The 17,092-nt window shown below is 37.9% G+C and overlaps 1 protein-coding gene across 3 annotated transcripts in view; it reads right to left on the reverse strand.

Moving 5' to 3' along the window:
* Nucleotides 1-6,545: 6,545 nt before the first annotated feature.
* LOC117426190 (melanophilin-like) overlaps nt 6,546-17,092 on the reverse strand; it is a 36,771-nt gene continuing 26,224 nt past the window's right edge. For 2 of the 3 annotated variants that reach the window (XM_059033995.1, XM_059033994.1), the window contains exons 11-16: nt 15,076-15,255; nt 10,214-10,381; nt 9,640-9,801; nt 9,093-9,182; nt 8,780-8,837; nt 6,546-7,486 (exon numbers count right to left, since the gene is read on the reverse strand). In XM_059033995.1, the coding sequence (XP_058889978.1) occupies nt 7,440-7,486; nt 8,780-8,837; nt 9,093-9,182; nt 9,640-9,801; nt 10,214-10,381; nt 15,076-15,255 (705 nt within the window). In that variant the 3' untranslated portion in view covers nt 6,546-7,439. The remainder of the gene's footprint in view (nt 7,487-8,779; nt 8,838-9,092; nt 9,183-9,639; nt 9,802-10,213; nt 10,382-15,075; nt 15,256-17,092) is intronic. The other variant, XM_059033996.1, reaches the window with a different exon arrangement.

Consider the following 17,092-nt stretch of genomic DNA (forward strand, 5'->3'; position numbering starts at 1 on the left):
TCTTAAATTTGAAGGAATATAGTATGTTAAAACAGTAAAGTATAATGTAGAGTGGAAATGTGTTTGAAACATGCTGGAGATGATGTTAATGCTTACTTTTTTTCTGTTAAAAGGTTGTTGCATAACCATCTTGATATTATTTTAATGTTTTACTTTGTATCAGAGGAATCCATCCCATGGTGAATAAACATTGGCTGCAGATTAGGTGATGTAACTGAATTATGTTGTTTTTTTTATCAGTACAATACTGAATTAAAACTAATGACAGGATTCTATAAATCGCACCTGTATTTCCATTTGTAAAGCTGCACATTTGGGGGAAATACATGTAAAAAACCTTAATCTTCTTTTTTCTTGACCCTCTGTTGTTATTGCAATGTTCCATTCCAGTAGGAGGCTCCCTTATGGCCAGGGGCGCTGGAACTAGGGGTGCTGGGGGTGCAGCAGCTCCCCTTGGCTTTGCATGGCTTCCATCATATACAGGGGTTACAGTTTTGTTCAATTTGGAATTGTTTGTTGTTTATTGTGTTGTTGTTTTGCATACGTGCGGTTGCACATTGTGTGTGGCAACCCCCGTTCGGTGGTCAATCTGTGGATGTGACTCCCTCCCTTCTCCCTCTGTCTACATCTCTGCATCTGTCTGGTTCCAGCACTTGTAAATGCTGCCATAAGCACATAAGCAGAAGTGCTGCACTGGCACCTAATAAAATAGCTTGCTGATTGCACATTCTGTTGCCTCAGCTAACTTTTTATTGTTTAAATGAAATACAAATGTTAAAACTAACTTGACTATTAAAAAGTAAATCAAATGGATCAAGTTACATGAATATACATGTTATGAGGTTTTTAATCACAGAAAGAAATACACAACAGAATGCAATGAGAAGTAAGAAGAGAAAGGGGATAATAATAATAATAATAATAATAATAATAATAATAATAATAATAATAATAATAATAATAATAATAATTTATTCATCTAGTACAGGGTCATCGTTGTCGTCTACTGGGATGCACAGCAGGCGGGATCCAGAATAGGAATTTCGACGACTCTCTGTGCCTCGTCTGCCGAAGCGACCCACCGGTCTGATTCCACGACCTGTATACCAAGAGGCATCGATATCGGGATCTGCAGGACAACGGAATCGGTTATAGAACACTGCTAATGATGTTTGGCTCTCAAAAAGCCATTACCCAGACACTGCAGTACTAGAGAAGTGAGCATGGTATTGGCGTGAACTTTAGCTGGATTCTAAACATTACCGATTCTGATTAAATTGAATCTGCAGCTGCAGCAAAACACCAGTAAAAATATTTATCCACTGATAATTGATGCAATGATTAGTGGGTCTGCAAAACAAGATGTCTTGAAAGTTGTACAGCTGATTTGCAAGCAACCACACTGTTCAATCAGAAGTACAGCACTGTTGTACAGCAACATTCAAACAAACTCTCCAAAGGCTAAGCGAATGGGGGATTTAAATTGAGATTATTTATTTAAATTTAGAGTGACCAATTATTATTTTTTATTTTATTTTCCCCCAACTTCCCCCAAGTTATGTTTTTTCTCCTCACCGCAGCGAGTCCCCACACAGCATGGACGTTCTGAGGGAGTATGAGCGTCCTCCGATTTCACAAGCCTAAAACCAGAATCGCTTTACGTGAGCAATCCAGAGCAGAAGTGGGCGGGCTGCCGATCCCAGAAGACAGAGACCAGCCCTGCCTCTTATTCACTCTGAATATGCTCGGTGTCTGGCCAGTATGGTTTGCTTTTGCGAAATGAGGACAATAAGTCCTTGTTCGGCTTCTTTGCACAGCCTGGACGCGAACTGACGCCATCCAAGCTGTGTGACTCGTCCTGCGCTCCCTGCGGTAGTGCTTTAATTAGCCACTTGGGGACCCCTAAATTCAGATGCTTTTGACACTTGCTGCTAAGACAGTGGTATGTTTGGACCATGTCTTTATGTGCCAATCTGATTGAATAGCACAGTATGGGGAAATAAGAAGGTCCTTTACTGTAGCAGTTCTTTACTTTTTAAAGGAGTCTGCACCTGTGCTGTGCTGATGTCATGCCAGGATACCACAATTTAGCCCTGACCACTACATAAGTTGATAAAAAAAAGGTCCATAGTTCTTAATAACCTGCTGAGACCTTGCACCAGTAGAGAGAAGCTATATCCCTGCAGATATTAAGAAAAAAGAATAACTTATTTTTAAGGAACTTCTTTCCTTTACAGAAGAATACAAGACCTAAACAGAAATAACCTGCTCATTGTATGTAATCACTCCTCACAAGGAGAATTATCGCTTAATCAATATCTGTACAGTATATATATATATATATATATATATATATATATATATATATATATATATATATATATATATATATATATTCTTCACATACTTCTAATCTCCACTGATCGCTCCTGGAACCTGCAGTCTGCCTTTGGACAAGCCAAACACAGGAGCAGCAGGAACACACAGCAGATGGCGAACAGTTTCAGTTTCATTGCTCTCAGTTCTGTGCAGCTTTTACCAACCAGGCTGTCTTCGGATCTGAAATACAGGACCAGAGAATCACTCAGTCCCTCTCCTCCAATCAGAATTCCTGATTCCTGAATATGCCAGCTCTCAAGAGAATCACTAAGTCCCTCTCCTCCAATCAGAATGCTTGATTTTTGAATACTCCAGTACTACTGTTTGGCTTGTGCATGGAAGAGATTCAACCATCAAAAATTGAACCATCAAAAAACAATGTTAACAACATTTCAAAAGAAATAAATAAATCAAATGATGGGTGATTTATAAGGACTTGAGACTTCAAATTGTAAATAACTTTTAAGAGCTCCATGAGAAATAGTGTTAACTGTACATATTAATGTATACAACATGGTTTTATGGCACAGTGTGCATATGGTTTATGTAAGTGCTAATCATTTATAAAAGCTTTACTTTAATACATAAAAAAATACATGTATTCAACTATTTAGCATGCCCATAACCAAATTATCCATATTATCTTTTCTCTTACAAATATACACTAATGTGTTAAATTAAGTTAGAAATATACATGCTTTAAACATTTTAGTTTGATGTTGTTGTTGTACACTTTTAAAATAATGCTTTTGCAAGTTTACAAAACTGGCAGGTCTAATGTCTGAAACCTTTTAAAGATACAATATTTACATGTTAGTTGTGATCTCTACTGGATCTGTGGCTCTGCCTGCATTAGAGAGTCCAACAGTGTTGTTATAGAGATTCATTCTGGACACACTGTCATTTACAGGAGTACATGCCATGTAAAAAGACTACAGTGCAATATTAGCAGCATTGCTAAACTCATGCTGTACATATACAGTATAGGAATTACCCTTTAAAAAGTGAACATGGTAACATACCACAAATAAATAAATAAATACATTGTAACTATGCATGATAAAGCATTGTAAATGCATAGTAACAGACGTGGTTAATAGCAAAACTGTCATGCAAATGTACAATTATGCCAGCAGAGAGAAAAGTGTTTATTTTTCATAAATAATGTATTGGTTAAAACACAACAGGCTGCCTGTTTTAGATACACAGTCCAGATTAATGTGCAGAACTAGCTGTCCATAGTGACAGGTCTGATGGATCTGTGTGTATAATGCAGATACATTTACGATACAAAATCACTTGTCTCTAAAGACTCATTTTAATTGGCCCCTTGAGTTGTCAGGATTGACTAAAATGTACACACCATGCAAACCATGCCTTTCAAAGCTCCTACAATTCCCACTAAAACTTCAAATCCCTCCAAAATATGCTGGGAAATACTGAATACCAAAAAACACCTTCTAAAGCACTTGTTTGTCTTCAGCACAGTTTAGTATATTTCACTTAAGTCATACAGATGAATTGCATGTCAAAGATCTTGCAAGATAAAGCTGTTTAAAACATATTTAACTATATATTTAAATCATGCTACGATTATTTTTTAGTGTTGATGTTTAAAGTAATACCTTGAAATACTACATTATTTAATTATAAAGATATATCAATTTTTTATTAACATGGAAGTTGTGAAGTACTTATGTGCTATGTTCAATCTGTCAGGACTGTAAAAGAATTCCAAACGCACTCTGCACTTACTGTCTGTGTAGGGCTGGGTCTTGCTTTCTCTGCTCACCTCCTGCTAAGCTGGGTCTTGTTGGATCACAGCTGAAGATGCTCTAATGCGCAATGCTTTTATTCTCGGCTCCTGTGCTGATGTCACGCCAGGACCACACACACACACACACACACACACACACACACAGAGACACACACGCACACACACAGACACACACACACACACACAGACACACACACACACACACACACACACACAGAGACACACACACACACACACACACACAGACACACACACACACAGAGACACACACACACACACACAGACACACACACACACAGACACACACACACACACACACACACACACACACAAAAGGTATTCTCTTTTTTTCTTCATCTAGGCACTTAATAATATTAATAAGAAGGCATTCAATAGCAAATGTGCTTCATGACTCATATTGATTATTTACTTGTAAAGGGACTATCTATAACTATAAATACATATACTGTGTGTGTGTGTGTGTGTGTGTGTGTGTGTGTGTGTATATATATATATATATATATATATATATATATATATATATAAATATTGCTACTGATTCATCTTCCCTGCCAGTGTGAGTGGCCGCATGTGCGGCAATCAGGTAAGATCGGGAAAGCACACTGGCTGTTCCGAGGTGTTTCTGTGTTGTTATATGTTGTGTTATTTTATTAGTTGTATTTTAAATGTTTATAATTCTTCATTTGCTATTATATGTCTGCTATGTCTTTTCATCTGTCATTTCTCTCCGTATCCTTATTTTTCTTTTTCAATTTTATTTTTCCTTCTTATAAGAAACATTTTACATTTTTTATTTAGTATATTATTTATTATTTAATTATATATTATTATATTACTAGATTATTAAATTTCATATTATTTTAGTATTATATTCATATTGTTTTTTAAACTTGTATCTTTATGTATTGTATTTATGGCTTTTTACTCTATCCCTGTCCTTCGCTCTTCTCACTTAGATAAAATTCTCTCACCAGCACTTCTCTAACCCTTCCAATCTAATCTCTACCTCTGCCCCCCTTCTCTGCTCTTTCCTCCTGCTCTCTCTCTGGTGCCCTCTGGAACTGCCAGTTAGCCTGCAACAAGGCTGATTTATCTCTGCTTACGCCTCTCCTCTATTTCGACTTTCTGGCTCTTACAGGATCATGGATCTCCCCTGAAAACACTGTTAACCCAGCTGCTCTCTCCTCTCTCTAGGTCCTCTCTTATTCTACCTGTTCCTCAGGACAAGGTGGGGGACCAGGATTCCTGCTTTCTCCATCCTGGAACTTCTCAATTCCCTCTGCTCTCTCCACCCTCTCAGTCACTACTTTCGAATTTCATGCCATTGAATTGCACTCTCCCGGTCATCTGCTTCTCATAGTTCTTTATCGCTCTCCTGGTCCTCCTACTCACTTCCTTGTTGAAAATTGATTTCTTCTTTTCCTCTATCTCTACCTTTATTCCTGTCATTCTTTTAGGTGACTTTAATGTTCATCTCTCTAACTGGTGGTTAAAGAAAAGTGCTTGTAACCAGGAGGTCCCCGGTTCAAATCCTGGCTCACTCACTGACTCACTGTGTGATCTTGAATAAGTCACTAAACATCCTTGTGCTCTGCCTTTCGGGTGAGACATTGTTGTAAGTGTCTCTGCAGCTGAGGCATGGGGGAATCTCAAATAAAGCAGAAGATTAAATCAATCTGCAGATGAAACAAAGAAATTTACAGGTTATCCAAAGGCCACCTTGAAATTAGGGCAACATTTTTATATTTCCTGATGCTATCAAACAGGCATACAGTCACAGGTACAAGCACACACTTGGGCTTGAAATGCAGGTGCAATCATGTTGTAATTTACAATAGTGAAACAGTTACCTACTGATTGCCATGTGAACCTCACCTGTCATCTCTAGGGCTGTTATTCCAGTACCCTCAGCTCTGTGAGAATTGCATTGGTTACAATGAGAAACTACGGGAGCAGCAGATCATGAATGCACATAACCACAGCTCCATGGCTCTTAATGGGATAAGCAGGAATCCATCACACTCAGGTGAAGGAGAACCTAAAACATCAGGATTATCATTTCACTGTAAGCTATAGTTTAACACTGTAGGTGTTTTGCAGCATATAACAATTTGAAATACAAATATATAGATAATAGATTTGTAAGTGTTTGTGGAACTTAAAAAAATAGCAGCACATCTTAATGCTTTTAAAATAATTCCTAATGTGAATAATTATTTTGGACACTAAACAGGGTTGAATAATGCCAAAGGTAAACCTTAAGGGGAGGTGATTTTAGCCTTACAAATATAAAGATTATTATTTAATAATCTGCTATTTCATATCTTTAAAACCTTCAAAAAAACTAATGCAACCCGCAATTGTTGTGTTAATATTTTATTGAGTATTTATATATCAAGTATACACAGTAGAAGGAACCTAACATGTGGCAGTAGCAGTTATTCTATTGCAGATAATGTAAAGCACTACAAGGCAGTCTAAAATAATCTGGATAGAAGACACTTGCCAATAAATAAAACATATTTCTAAAAATGAATGAACTGTGGTGCTCATTTAGAGGGATCATTAATAAGTATAGGCAGCGGTTCTTGGTTTTTTGTTTTTAAATAGTATCTAACAATTTGATTTAATTTGGCTTTATGACCTATTAAGACAAATATCTAGCTGGTAACATAGGAAAGTTAATAATTAACAGAATCAGCTGTCTTATAAAACAACAATTGGTATTACTAGCCCACTGGTATAACCAGCTCAAAATGATTTATTTTACTCGTTGTTGACCTGCTGCAGCTGGAACAGCAGGGGTTAATAGTGGATAGTTTCAACAGACTGCAAATCAGGTAATACCTCAGGGTAAAGCAGATCAAATACATGCAATAGATTTATTTTTCTTTAGGATTTACAGTTTATTTTGTAAACTTTAGCCACAAAACAGTAACAATGTAACATTACATATATATATGTGTGTGTGTGTGTGTGAGTGTGTGTGTGTGTTGGGGGGGGGAGTGTGTGTGTGTGTGTGTGTGTGTGTGTAAGTGTGTGTGTGTGGGGGGGGGGGGTGTTGGTGTGTGTGTTTGCAAAGGAAACAATAAACTATGTTTGATCAATACGCTTCCTAATATGGCATGACATACAATGCATTTGTACAAAAGAATTTGTGCAGGATTTCTTCTCGGCAGTAACATTGAAAGGTACATCACTATAAACAAGCTTGTCCTTCGCTTTTTGTTCCTCTATAAATAATCTATGGAATTCACTTTCATTACATCAGGCTTTCATTCTTTAAGGAGGCTGAGCCATTATTGGTTTCTGAAAGACAAAAACAGAAACAAATGCGTAACCCTGTCAAGGGTGTGGGGAGTGATGTTCATTCAGAAAATAGGTCTGTTCTCTGAAATGAGTATGCTGCAGAAAGTACGCTGCTGAAATGTGGATTTGATTCTTTTTCTTTTGGAAAAAGATGGAAATGAATAAATAAAAGTGACCTTACAATACTCTTCCACCAGATGGTGCTATGCAATCAGCATCAACTTGGAATGTACTTCCTGATTACCAGGGATCCTAGGAATCTGTTTGCTGCGGAATAACGCGGTGAAACACAGATTTTCAATGCTGTTGGAGAATTTTTAGTTTTACACTTGGGGCAGGGCAAAAAACATGCAAGGCTTTTTTGTTGTATATATAATAATCAACACAGGCACATTTGCTTAAAATTTCTGTAAACATACTTGTTCAATAAAACTGATGAACAGAGGTCAAGGTTGAACGAGGCACACTGTCACATTCATGTTGAAATGTAGCTGCAGTTTACTTCAGTATCCATTGCGTTGTTACTATTGAACAAGCTGTTTAAAGATGCCGAAAATGATGAAAATCACCCCTAAGATCGGGTCAAGGAGTGGCTATAGCCATCCAGATAACAAAGACTAAGTTGGAGATAAACTGGTATGAATACTATTGTTTTTAAAATTATTATTATTACTAAACAGAAGTATTTGAAATGTATATAGTACAATGGTAAGTTTATATGATTGATTGATGGCACTGGTGAGCTTGTAAGTAAGTGTACCAATAAATACTTCTGTGTGAAGTGTTATTCAATAGTACTGTTTGCATATCTTATAATGTGATTGCAGGGGGGGGGGGGGATTTTAGCCTTTTATTTTAAATGCGGAATAACGCAGATTTTTATAGTTTTTTATCGGAGAATTTCGATTTCATTTAATTGCATATTAGCTTTGGGTACTACTATGTTTAAAACTTTGCTATTGTTTTGCCAAAACACTACAATACATTTGTAGTGTACATAACATTTTATTTTTTTCCATCCAGGCTTCTGAGGCATCCTCTGTTTCAGAGATACTGTACCCTATTGAAAGCAGACTCACAATGCAGTCAAAACATGCATTCAATCTCACACACGCCATTCCACTGCACAGAGCACAAGGCCAAGGGGGTACAAGGAGAGCCAGGAATGTAGTCTCACAGTGCAATCAAAACATGCATTCAATCACACACATACTATTCCACTGCAAACAGGGAATTCAAAGGGAATCTCATACTGGGAACACTGCAGTCAGGTGAAAGTAGGGATCGTCTTACTTTGATTTTGATGTGAATTAGAAAGCTTTCTCCGCACCGACTGCTGTGTGGCTACTGTCTGCATACAAAACACATAAGAAGTAACTGCATTAACTTCACCTTTTTTTAAGGACTGCTTTTTTTAAAAATGTATTTATAGATATACAGATATGCTCTGAAATTTAAATCAGAACGAAATTCAAACCCTCTCTAAAACATATTGGAAAACGGTTTCATTAACTGCAAACTTTAATGAACCAAACAGGCTTCAGAAAACACCACTTAACAAAGCATTCCTCCACACCACACATTCAACAAAAACATCTCCACCGACCTGTCCAGAAAATTTCCTTCTGTTTCTCTCCGGAACCACAGTCAGACCAGCTGCACTGAGGGCAGCGATTCTGTTCTCAATGTTCGAAACCTGGAAAGACCATTCTTCACAAAGTTAAATGTGCTCTTATCTTTTCAACTTCCAGAGCCTGGGTTAAACCAACAGGTATACCATGCAAAAGTAAGCCATTCTATTGTCTATATATTGGCGCTATAGCACTGCTTACAGTATGCCTATATTAATATAATATATATTTTGATTTAGGCCCTGGACTCGTCCAATAATGAGAATCCCCCACCCACTGTATGAAAAAAAAATACTATATATATATATATATATATACAGTGATACAAGGTCCACTTAGTATGGCTCATCAGAATGCTGTTGTATGTCTACTGTAACTACAAAATGTTGTGACTTCAAATATATTTCTATGATGCTGAATGCATTTCTTTTAACAGTGCTTCCTCTTGCTTGCCTTGCATGAGAAACCACAGTAGGTGGTGTGCACATATAACCCTTCATACGTGTCAGGTTGTCACTTTACCTCACTCTCAGTGTTCTGGACAGTAGCTGCTGCAGATGCCACCTTGTCTTCCAGCTCGCTGAGCTCCGAGTCCGTGGTGCCGCTATACCGACTCTTAGCAGTTTCTTCCAGGTCCTTCAGTTTCTTCTCCAGGCTGTAGGTCTTACCAGCCGCCATGTAGACCTGTGAAGGGAACCACAGGGGAGAATAGGACCACCGATTCCAGAGACTCAGCAATAACACAGCTATACTGTACCAAGCTTTCAAAAAGTTCATGATTGAGACAAACCTTGCATTGTGAGAGCCTATTTAAAATTCCCACAATCACATGAACAATTCATGGACTAAAAATGTCTATCTTATACTTCTTTTGTTATACTGCTGTAAATTTCATTTTCGCTACACCACACATGCCATCGGAGAAGCTCTGGAAAAAGTTCCAGGAGCCCTGGAACAAAAAAGATGTATTTCCTAACTGCACCCTTAAATTGAAGGAAGGTATCTGTAGATGTCTTTATGGTGAGAGAGACAGTAGACTGATTCTGTACAGTACATGCTCAGGACAGACTCTGAAAGAGGCTGCTTTTAAGCTTACATGCTCCTCAAGTTCTCTGTACGCCTCATCTGCCCGCGTTACATCTGTCCCGTGTAACTGGTGTCTTTCTTTGGGCTTTGGCGGTACCAACTCGGTGAGCGCTCTTTCAGTGGCGTTTAAGGTTCTTAGCGCCTCTGTTGTGATGTCACAAAGAGCCGCAGCAGATCTCTGTAAGCCATGCACAATGGAACAGGAGTTAGTACACGGAGGGGCAGGCAAGATGAAGGAAGCACTGTTAAGCAAGCAGGTAACACTTTACACTGTCTCTAATTACAGTGGATTTACATACTTATAGTGGTGGTATTTTAAAATGTGTACTTATTGATGATTCATTAATGTTTGTGTAAGGATATGTTCTGTATGAGTTAATTTCAATTGAATAGTAAATCATACACTTGTTCATATGTAATTACATTTGAAATACAGACATTTAATATAAAGTGTTACCAAATAATGCAGTATATATATATATATATATATATATATATATATATATATATATATATATATATATATATATATATATAATCAGTCAAACCTGCTCATGTGACCATCTTTAAATTCCTCCCAGTGATTTAATTTACCTGTATAAAGAAACCACCTGTCTAACGTGACCAGTGACCACAATTCTCTTACCCAACAATGGACATACTGAATTACAGAAAAGCAACAAACCTGGCTCCAAGTTCATTTTGAGTAATTGTTTAAATTGAGTTAATTGTTTTGTTAATTGTTTTATCGTCTTGGCAGTTGGTAAGATTAATTGCAAATTAAAGGCCACTGCCTGTACCTGCTTCTGTGTGGCATAAAAGCCTCAGAGAGAGTTCATTTTGGCACTGCTGAGTAGAAGGAAGCAGAAGACTGTTTTCCTGTGTGCATTGGCTGAAGACTTTCCTCTTGAGGCATAAGGGTAGTTTCCCTTTCAGAACCATGCTTAGTCTTCCAAAGGCACTCCAGCCCATTTTTGCTCTTCTGTTGATTTCACACATTTGGTTCTCCATTGCCAAAACTAATATTATATGTTATATTTATTGAACATTTTCAAACCCGCTTTGATGCTAGCCTCATGTAGTTCCTGTATTCTTGTTTGTAATTCTTCTGGGCATAAATATGAGGATGTCGTCTGCAAATCGTAGGTGATTCATGTAGGCTCCATTGATCTTCATCCCCTTATTTTCCCAATCCAGTGTTTTGAATGTGTCTTCTAGGGTGGCCATGAAGAGGTTTGGGTAAATTATATCTCCTTGTCTAACTCCTTTTTTAATCTTGAATTTATCGCTGTTTTTATGGAATCTTACTGTGGATGTTGCATTCTTGTATATGGTGCTGATCAAGTCTCTGTAAGTTTTCTCAATTCCTTGTTTTTTCAGAGAGCTTAATACAGATCTTGTGTAAACAGAGTCAAAGGCTTTTTCATATTCCAAGCAAAGTAGTTTGTACTCATTGCTGGTTTGAATCACTTGCCATACAACTTGAAGATGAACAATTATGTTAAATCCAATCCTGAATCCTGCTTGCTCATTTGATTGTGCTGAGTCAAATTTATATTGAAGTCTTCTGGTGAGTATCTTTGTAAAAATTGTGTAGATTATATGAAGTAAGCTAATAGATCTGTAGTTCATGAGGTCTTCTTTATCTCCTTTCTTATGTAAAAGTATCACAGATGCATTGTTCCAGTCGTTTGGCACTTTCTTTTGCTTAATACAATCTGTAAAAATACGCGACAGTATTTTTGTCAGTTCTTCCCCTCCTTCTTTCATGATGTCAGTCATTATGCCATTATCTTCTTCAGGTGCCTTTCCTGTCTTCACATGTTTGATAGCATGTTTCACTTCTTCCGGTAGAACGTCTGGAACGTCTTCCTCGGGTTGTGTTTTTTCCGTCTCGTCTTCGTTACCTGCTACGTTGCTCTTTTCATCTTGATATAATTTTCTGTAAAAGTTTTCGACTCTCTTCAAAATTCTTGATGACAGTCCCGTCCTCTTGTTTGATTGCTAAAATCTATTTTTTCCCGATGATTAGTCTTTGTTTTGCTTTCTTCATGCTTCGGTTGTTTTCAATAGTTTTCTCTACCAACCTACAGTTCAACAACCATATATCCTCAGTAATGTGCTTTCTTACTGTCTTGCAAAGCTGAATGTATTGAATCTTTGACGTCAGAGCTGTTGTTTGTTTAATTTCCCTTCTTTTCTTCATGAGGTCTTTTGCCTCTTGCCTGATCTTCTGGTCGCATTTTGTACTCTGTGTTCCAGCGATATTTTTTGCTGTTTCTTACATCACTTCCTCATAGATTTTGTTTACCTCAGTTGCTTCATCTTTTTGCAGATCTTGAAGAGCGCTGAATCTATTTTTCAGTTCCAGTTGAAACACCAGGCTTTGCTTCTGGAGCATTTCTACGTTAATTGGATTCATGACGAGTTTCGCTCTCTCCAGTGCTGTGTTTAGGTGTATTTTGCATCTTACAAGTCTGTGGTCGCTTCCTGTGTTAAAATTGTTTAGTACTGAGACATCTTGTAAGGTGTGCTTCTTGTTGGTGAGTATGTAGTCAAATTCATTCTTCACTCTGCTGGGTCCTCCCGTGTCCATTTCCTGATGGGTTTCTTTTGGAAGAAGGTGTTCATAATGAATAAGTTCTTGTTCTCTGCAAATTCAACTAGTCTGTCGCCATGTCGAAATTTGCTGACCGAATTCTCGTCTTCTTGCTGGGTTCCTATTTTGGCGTTGAAGTCACCGATGATGAACTTGTAGTGGCTCTTCCCATTTTCGTGTAGTTCTTCATAAAAATCGTTGACTTCTTCATCCGAATAGCTTGTTGTTAGTGCATATACTTGGATGACCTGAAGTTCATACTTCCTTAAATCTTTAACTACTACGTTATTCTTCATTCTCTTGTAAACAATGAATCCAATGCACTCTGTTCGTCCATCTGTAGTGCCCTGGTAGAAGAGAAGATGTCCACTCTTGAGTTCTAGTAGTCCTTCGTCTTTTTGCTGTACTTTGCTTAGTCCTACGATGTCCCACTTGATTCTTCCAAGTTCTTCTTCCAACTCTTGAAGTCTTGCTTCACCTGAAAGAGATCTGCAATTGTACGTGGCCAGGGTCAGTGTTCTGTGACAGCCTAAAATCGTAACCCACTGATTCTTAGCACCCTCTGCCTCCATGCCTAACCGGCAGCTGCCTTCGTCTGTTATGAAGATCAAGTTTACTGCTCTCTGTTTGGGGGATATTAAACACTGTAATGGGAGAATCTGGTTGTTATTTACAAACCTGGGATATCCATACTAACTGGAACTTTGCTGATGCTCTAGATAGTTCTAGATGAATATTACCTCGTCTTTTTTTATTTCTTTGCAAAAAGGAAAAAATAAGTAAAGGAGAATTTTAATTGAAGTATGAGCTTATTATTAGCAGGCTTTCAGGTGGAAATGCAAGTACATTACAGCTGCAGTGCTTCTTTTATCTCTTTTCTACGCTTTGAAAGAAAACGCAACATGTGAAAGCCAGTATCAGTCACAGTGCGCTGAAGAGGGGTGTAAATGTGAGCTGCTCCCCAAGACATGTAATGGCTTTGTGAGTGGCCTGGCAGCACTTTGCTTCATTTTCTCTAGGTCATGCTAAAAGGTTATTTAGGTCAAAATTATGCTAGAACAAACAAACAAAAAAAGGTAGTTTTTCATTTCCTTACTTTGCTAAATTATGCCTTTTCTATGATATTCCATAGTACACATTTATAAGGGTGAACACTAAAGACAAGGAAAAACAAATACAAATATAATTGCAAATGGAACAGAATTTAACAGAAACCATAAATATCTGAGCCTTTTTCATGGAATGTAGAAATTATTGTGGCCCATGATCCTTCCTTATAATATCAGTAATAGAGATGTGCAGTTACTGTAGTAGACATATCTGTGGATAATAACACAAATCTCCTGCTTTTAAGTGTACCGGATCAGCCTGCTGTCTTACTCATTTCAGTGAGCAATCTCATTTTCAGTGAGTTCCGTCTCCCATTAGCAGATGCAAACAGCCGACTGCAACAATTGTATGGAGCGGAAGAATGACATATGTTACCTGTTTTTTTGGGGGATCCTGAATGAAACAAATGCAAGACGCTTTAACCTTTTACTATATAAAAAAAGGAAAACACTGGCATGACAGTTCTCTCTGTTTGTATATATTCTGATGATGAAGAGGCCACGTACTGAATGATAACAAAGAATCCATTAGTGTGGAGAGCTGTTACTAATGGACTGCCTCTAATGGGCTCCTTCACCTCCTCATGCAATGCACAAGCAAGAGCTCCAGTCTATTAATTTTATTCAGACACTTTTAAATCAAAAGAACCTGCAATCTGTTAATAAACAAATAAACACATAGACAACTGAACAAAACAGCTTCTTCTCTGTGCAGGTATTTATGAGTCTGAATATTCTTTGTAGAAACTCTGTGAAGTTTACCAGTCAATTATAGCTCTCCTATCCTACTGACCTGTTCTAGTGCATATGTGTAATTTGCCATTTCAATACTGAACAGAAGGTCCATTAATCAAAACCACTCTGTGCCTTCCACTTGAGTTTAACTTTTGCTGGTTTGTTTAATTAAAAGATCTACCTTACCTAAGGTAAGATTACAGTAGGTATATGTGACGGGTAGTGTTGTGTAATACACTGCCATTACGGACTCTGTCCTGTCTGGTTGGTAAGATGAGATGAGGTCAAAGGCTTTAAAACCACAAATGCAGATGGCTCAAGCCAGTTCGCGCCCGGCCTCTGCCCTGTTACATATACCGAGATTAGTGTTCATCAAGGTCTGTGAAGTGAGCAGTAGACTGTGTATTTGCACTGTGAAGGGATCCTTACCTTCTGTGCTTCGTTTGGGAGGTCATCGCTGGAGGAGCTCATCACTGCTTCTCTCAGGACCTTCTTTCTCCTCCCAACATCTTCCTCGGATGACAGGCCCTTGTCGCTGATGTTTCCGGCCAGCTCGCCCAGCTTCTTCTTCAGCTTCTTCTCCTCCAGGTCTGCATCAGACTGCACGCCCTGGACCAGTTAACATCAGTTATGAACCCGAGAGCTAGAGTTTCCTCTACGATTTATTGATGTTAATAAGGGGGTCAACAGATCCCTTTAGAGGGACAACACCAACTGGATTTAGATCTAATTCCAAATCACTAAAAAAGGTCTAACTGATTTTCCAAGATCAAACAAGACGATTAGTATGTTTTATGTTTCTGGTATACACTTATTGTACAGTACAAAAAACAAACCTCTTGGTTAGACAGCTAAGGTAATTCTAATAATAATAATTGCCACCTATTTGAAATATTATTAATCTCAATAGATGTACGGCACACTTTAGTTAATCTCTATGTAATTGTCAGGGTGTCAGAGGGATTAAATAAGATTGCATCTGTTTATGCTGATGTAGAGTCACTCAGTGGTGGGTTACATGGACTCTGCTTAAGCTCTCCTTTTGACTTTTTATTGGATTGGAGCATTAACAAGCGGCAAAGCCTTTACTTTTCTTTATGAATCTACATCTTAATTAACTTGTTAATGCTTCCAAATCACCACCACCACACCTCTTCATTTAATAGATTTTAGTTTTAGGAAAGTGGCCAAACTATTTCAACAAGACTTTCCTCAGTGAATCATTTCAGCTGTTAGTACCCTTAAATGGGACAGGGAGCTCAGATGGCTGCTAACAGCACCCGCAAACACCCACCGAGTACCATGTTAATATTTGTAGGTAGTAGGATTTGCCTTTTCGTAAAGAAGTATTTGAAATATCAAAAGCTACTTTTCTGTGATGCACTTTTGCTTTCCTACAGTATGCTTTACCAGCACTTTTATTTTCAGATCCTACGTTCTGCTTCACCGCAGGAAACTTTTGTAAGGTTCTATCCTGAGGCATCTTGCTCACACTGTGACTATGGTAGCACCATCCTTTATTGTTGTGCTCCTTACCTTGGATGCTGTTCTATTCAGAGCTGCACGACAAAGTTAAACCCTCGACCTCCCAGGGCAAGGTATCTGTTTAGACAATGCAAGGTCTGACAAGAACAAGGACTGATGCTAACCTTGGGCTGCACATTGTCACAGACGAGGTGAGATTTTTCTTTTGACCTCACGGCTCTCATGAAACACTGTTTGTGGATGATTCGGCTGACCCACATCATGTCAGTCATCTCTATTTCTCTGCTTTGTATCAGCATTTTCTTTCATTTTTGTTGGTCTTAAAAATAAATTTAATTTGCATTTTGTTTAACAGCAACCTGTTAACCCTGCAATCACAATGGATCATTTCGGGTCAGTTTACCAATACTTATTCATTTAGTTAACTGCACTTTTCCATCTTTGACAGACATTATACTGTTCCTCTGTACTCCTCTATAGGTACTGATCCCTTTGATTTTTTTATTCTTACCTGGCTAATTACAGGCTCTCTAATTAAGTTAATTTTCTACAATTAGATGATTCACTAATCCTCTCTGAAGTCATTCTGTGTGAATGATTTCATTCGCACAAGAGAAAAAGCTTACAACATAGATTGATTTGTAATTTGAAAAAAGCGATTAAAATGAAAAATGTGTAGCCTGGAGAGTCTCTTTAATAAGCCACAACAGAAACTGAAGGAGTCTGAAATTGGGAGAACACACAATCAAATTAGCAATGTTCTCACATGCAAATTTCCAAGTGCTTCAACCTATATTGATTTTTCAAGCAGTAATTTACAGAAAGTCCCTTAGAATCTTTTCCCCCGAGGTCTTCCTGTAAGCCATTTCAATGCTGAACACAATTCCAAATTCTCAAAGCTCTGTTCCAAATTGTCTGCAATGCAACCTGCAAATACTGCTTGGTTCCCTTCGTGTAACTT

Source organism: Acipenser ruthenus, chromosome 11, assembly GCF_902713425.1.
Source record: "Acipenser ruthenus chromosome 11, fAciRut3.2 maternal haplotype, whole genome shotgun sequence".
NCBI lineage: Eukaryota > Metazoa > Chordata > Actinopteri > Acipenseriformes > Acipenseridae > Acipenser > Acipenser ruthenus.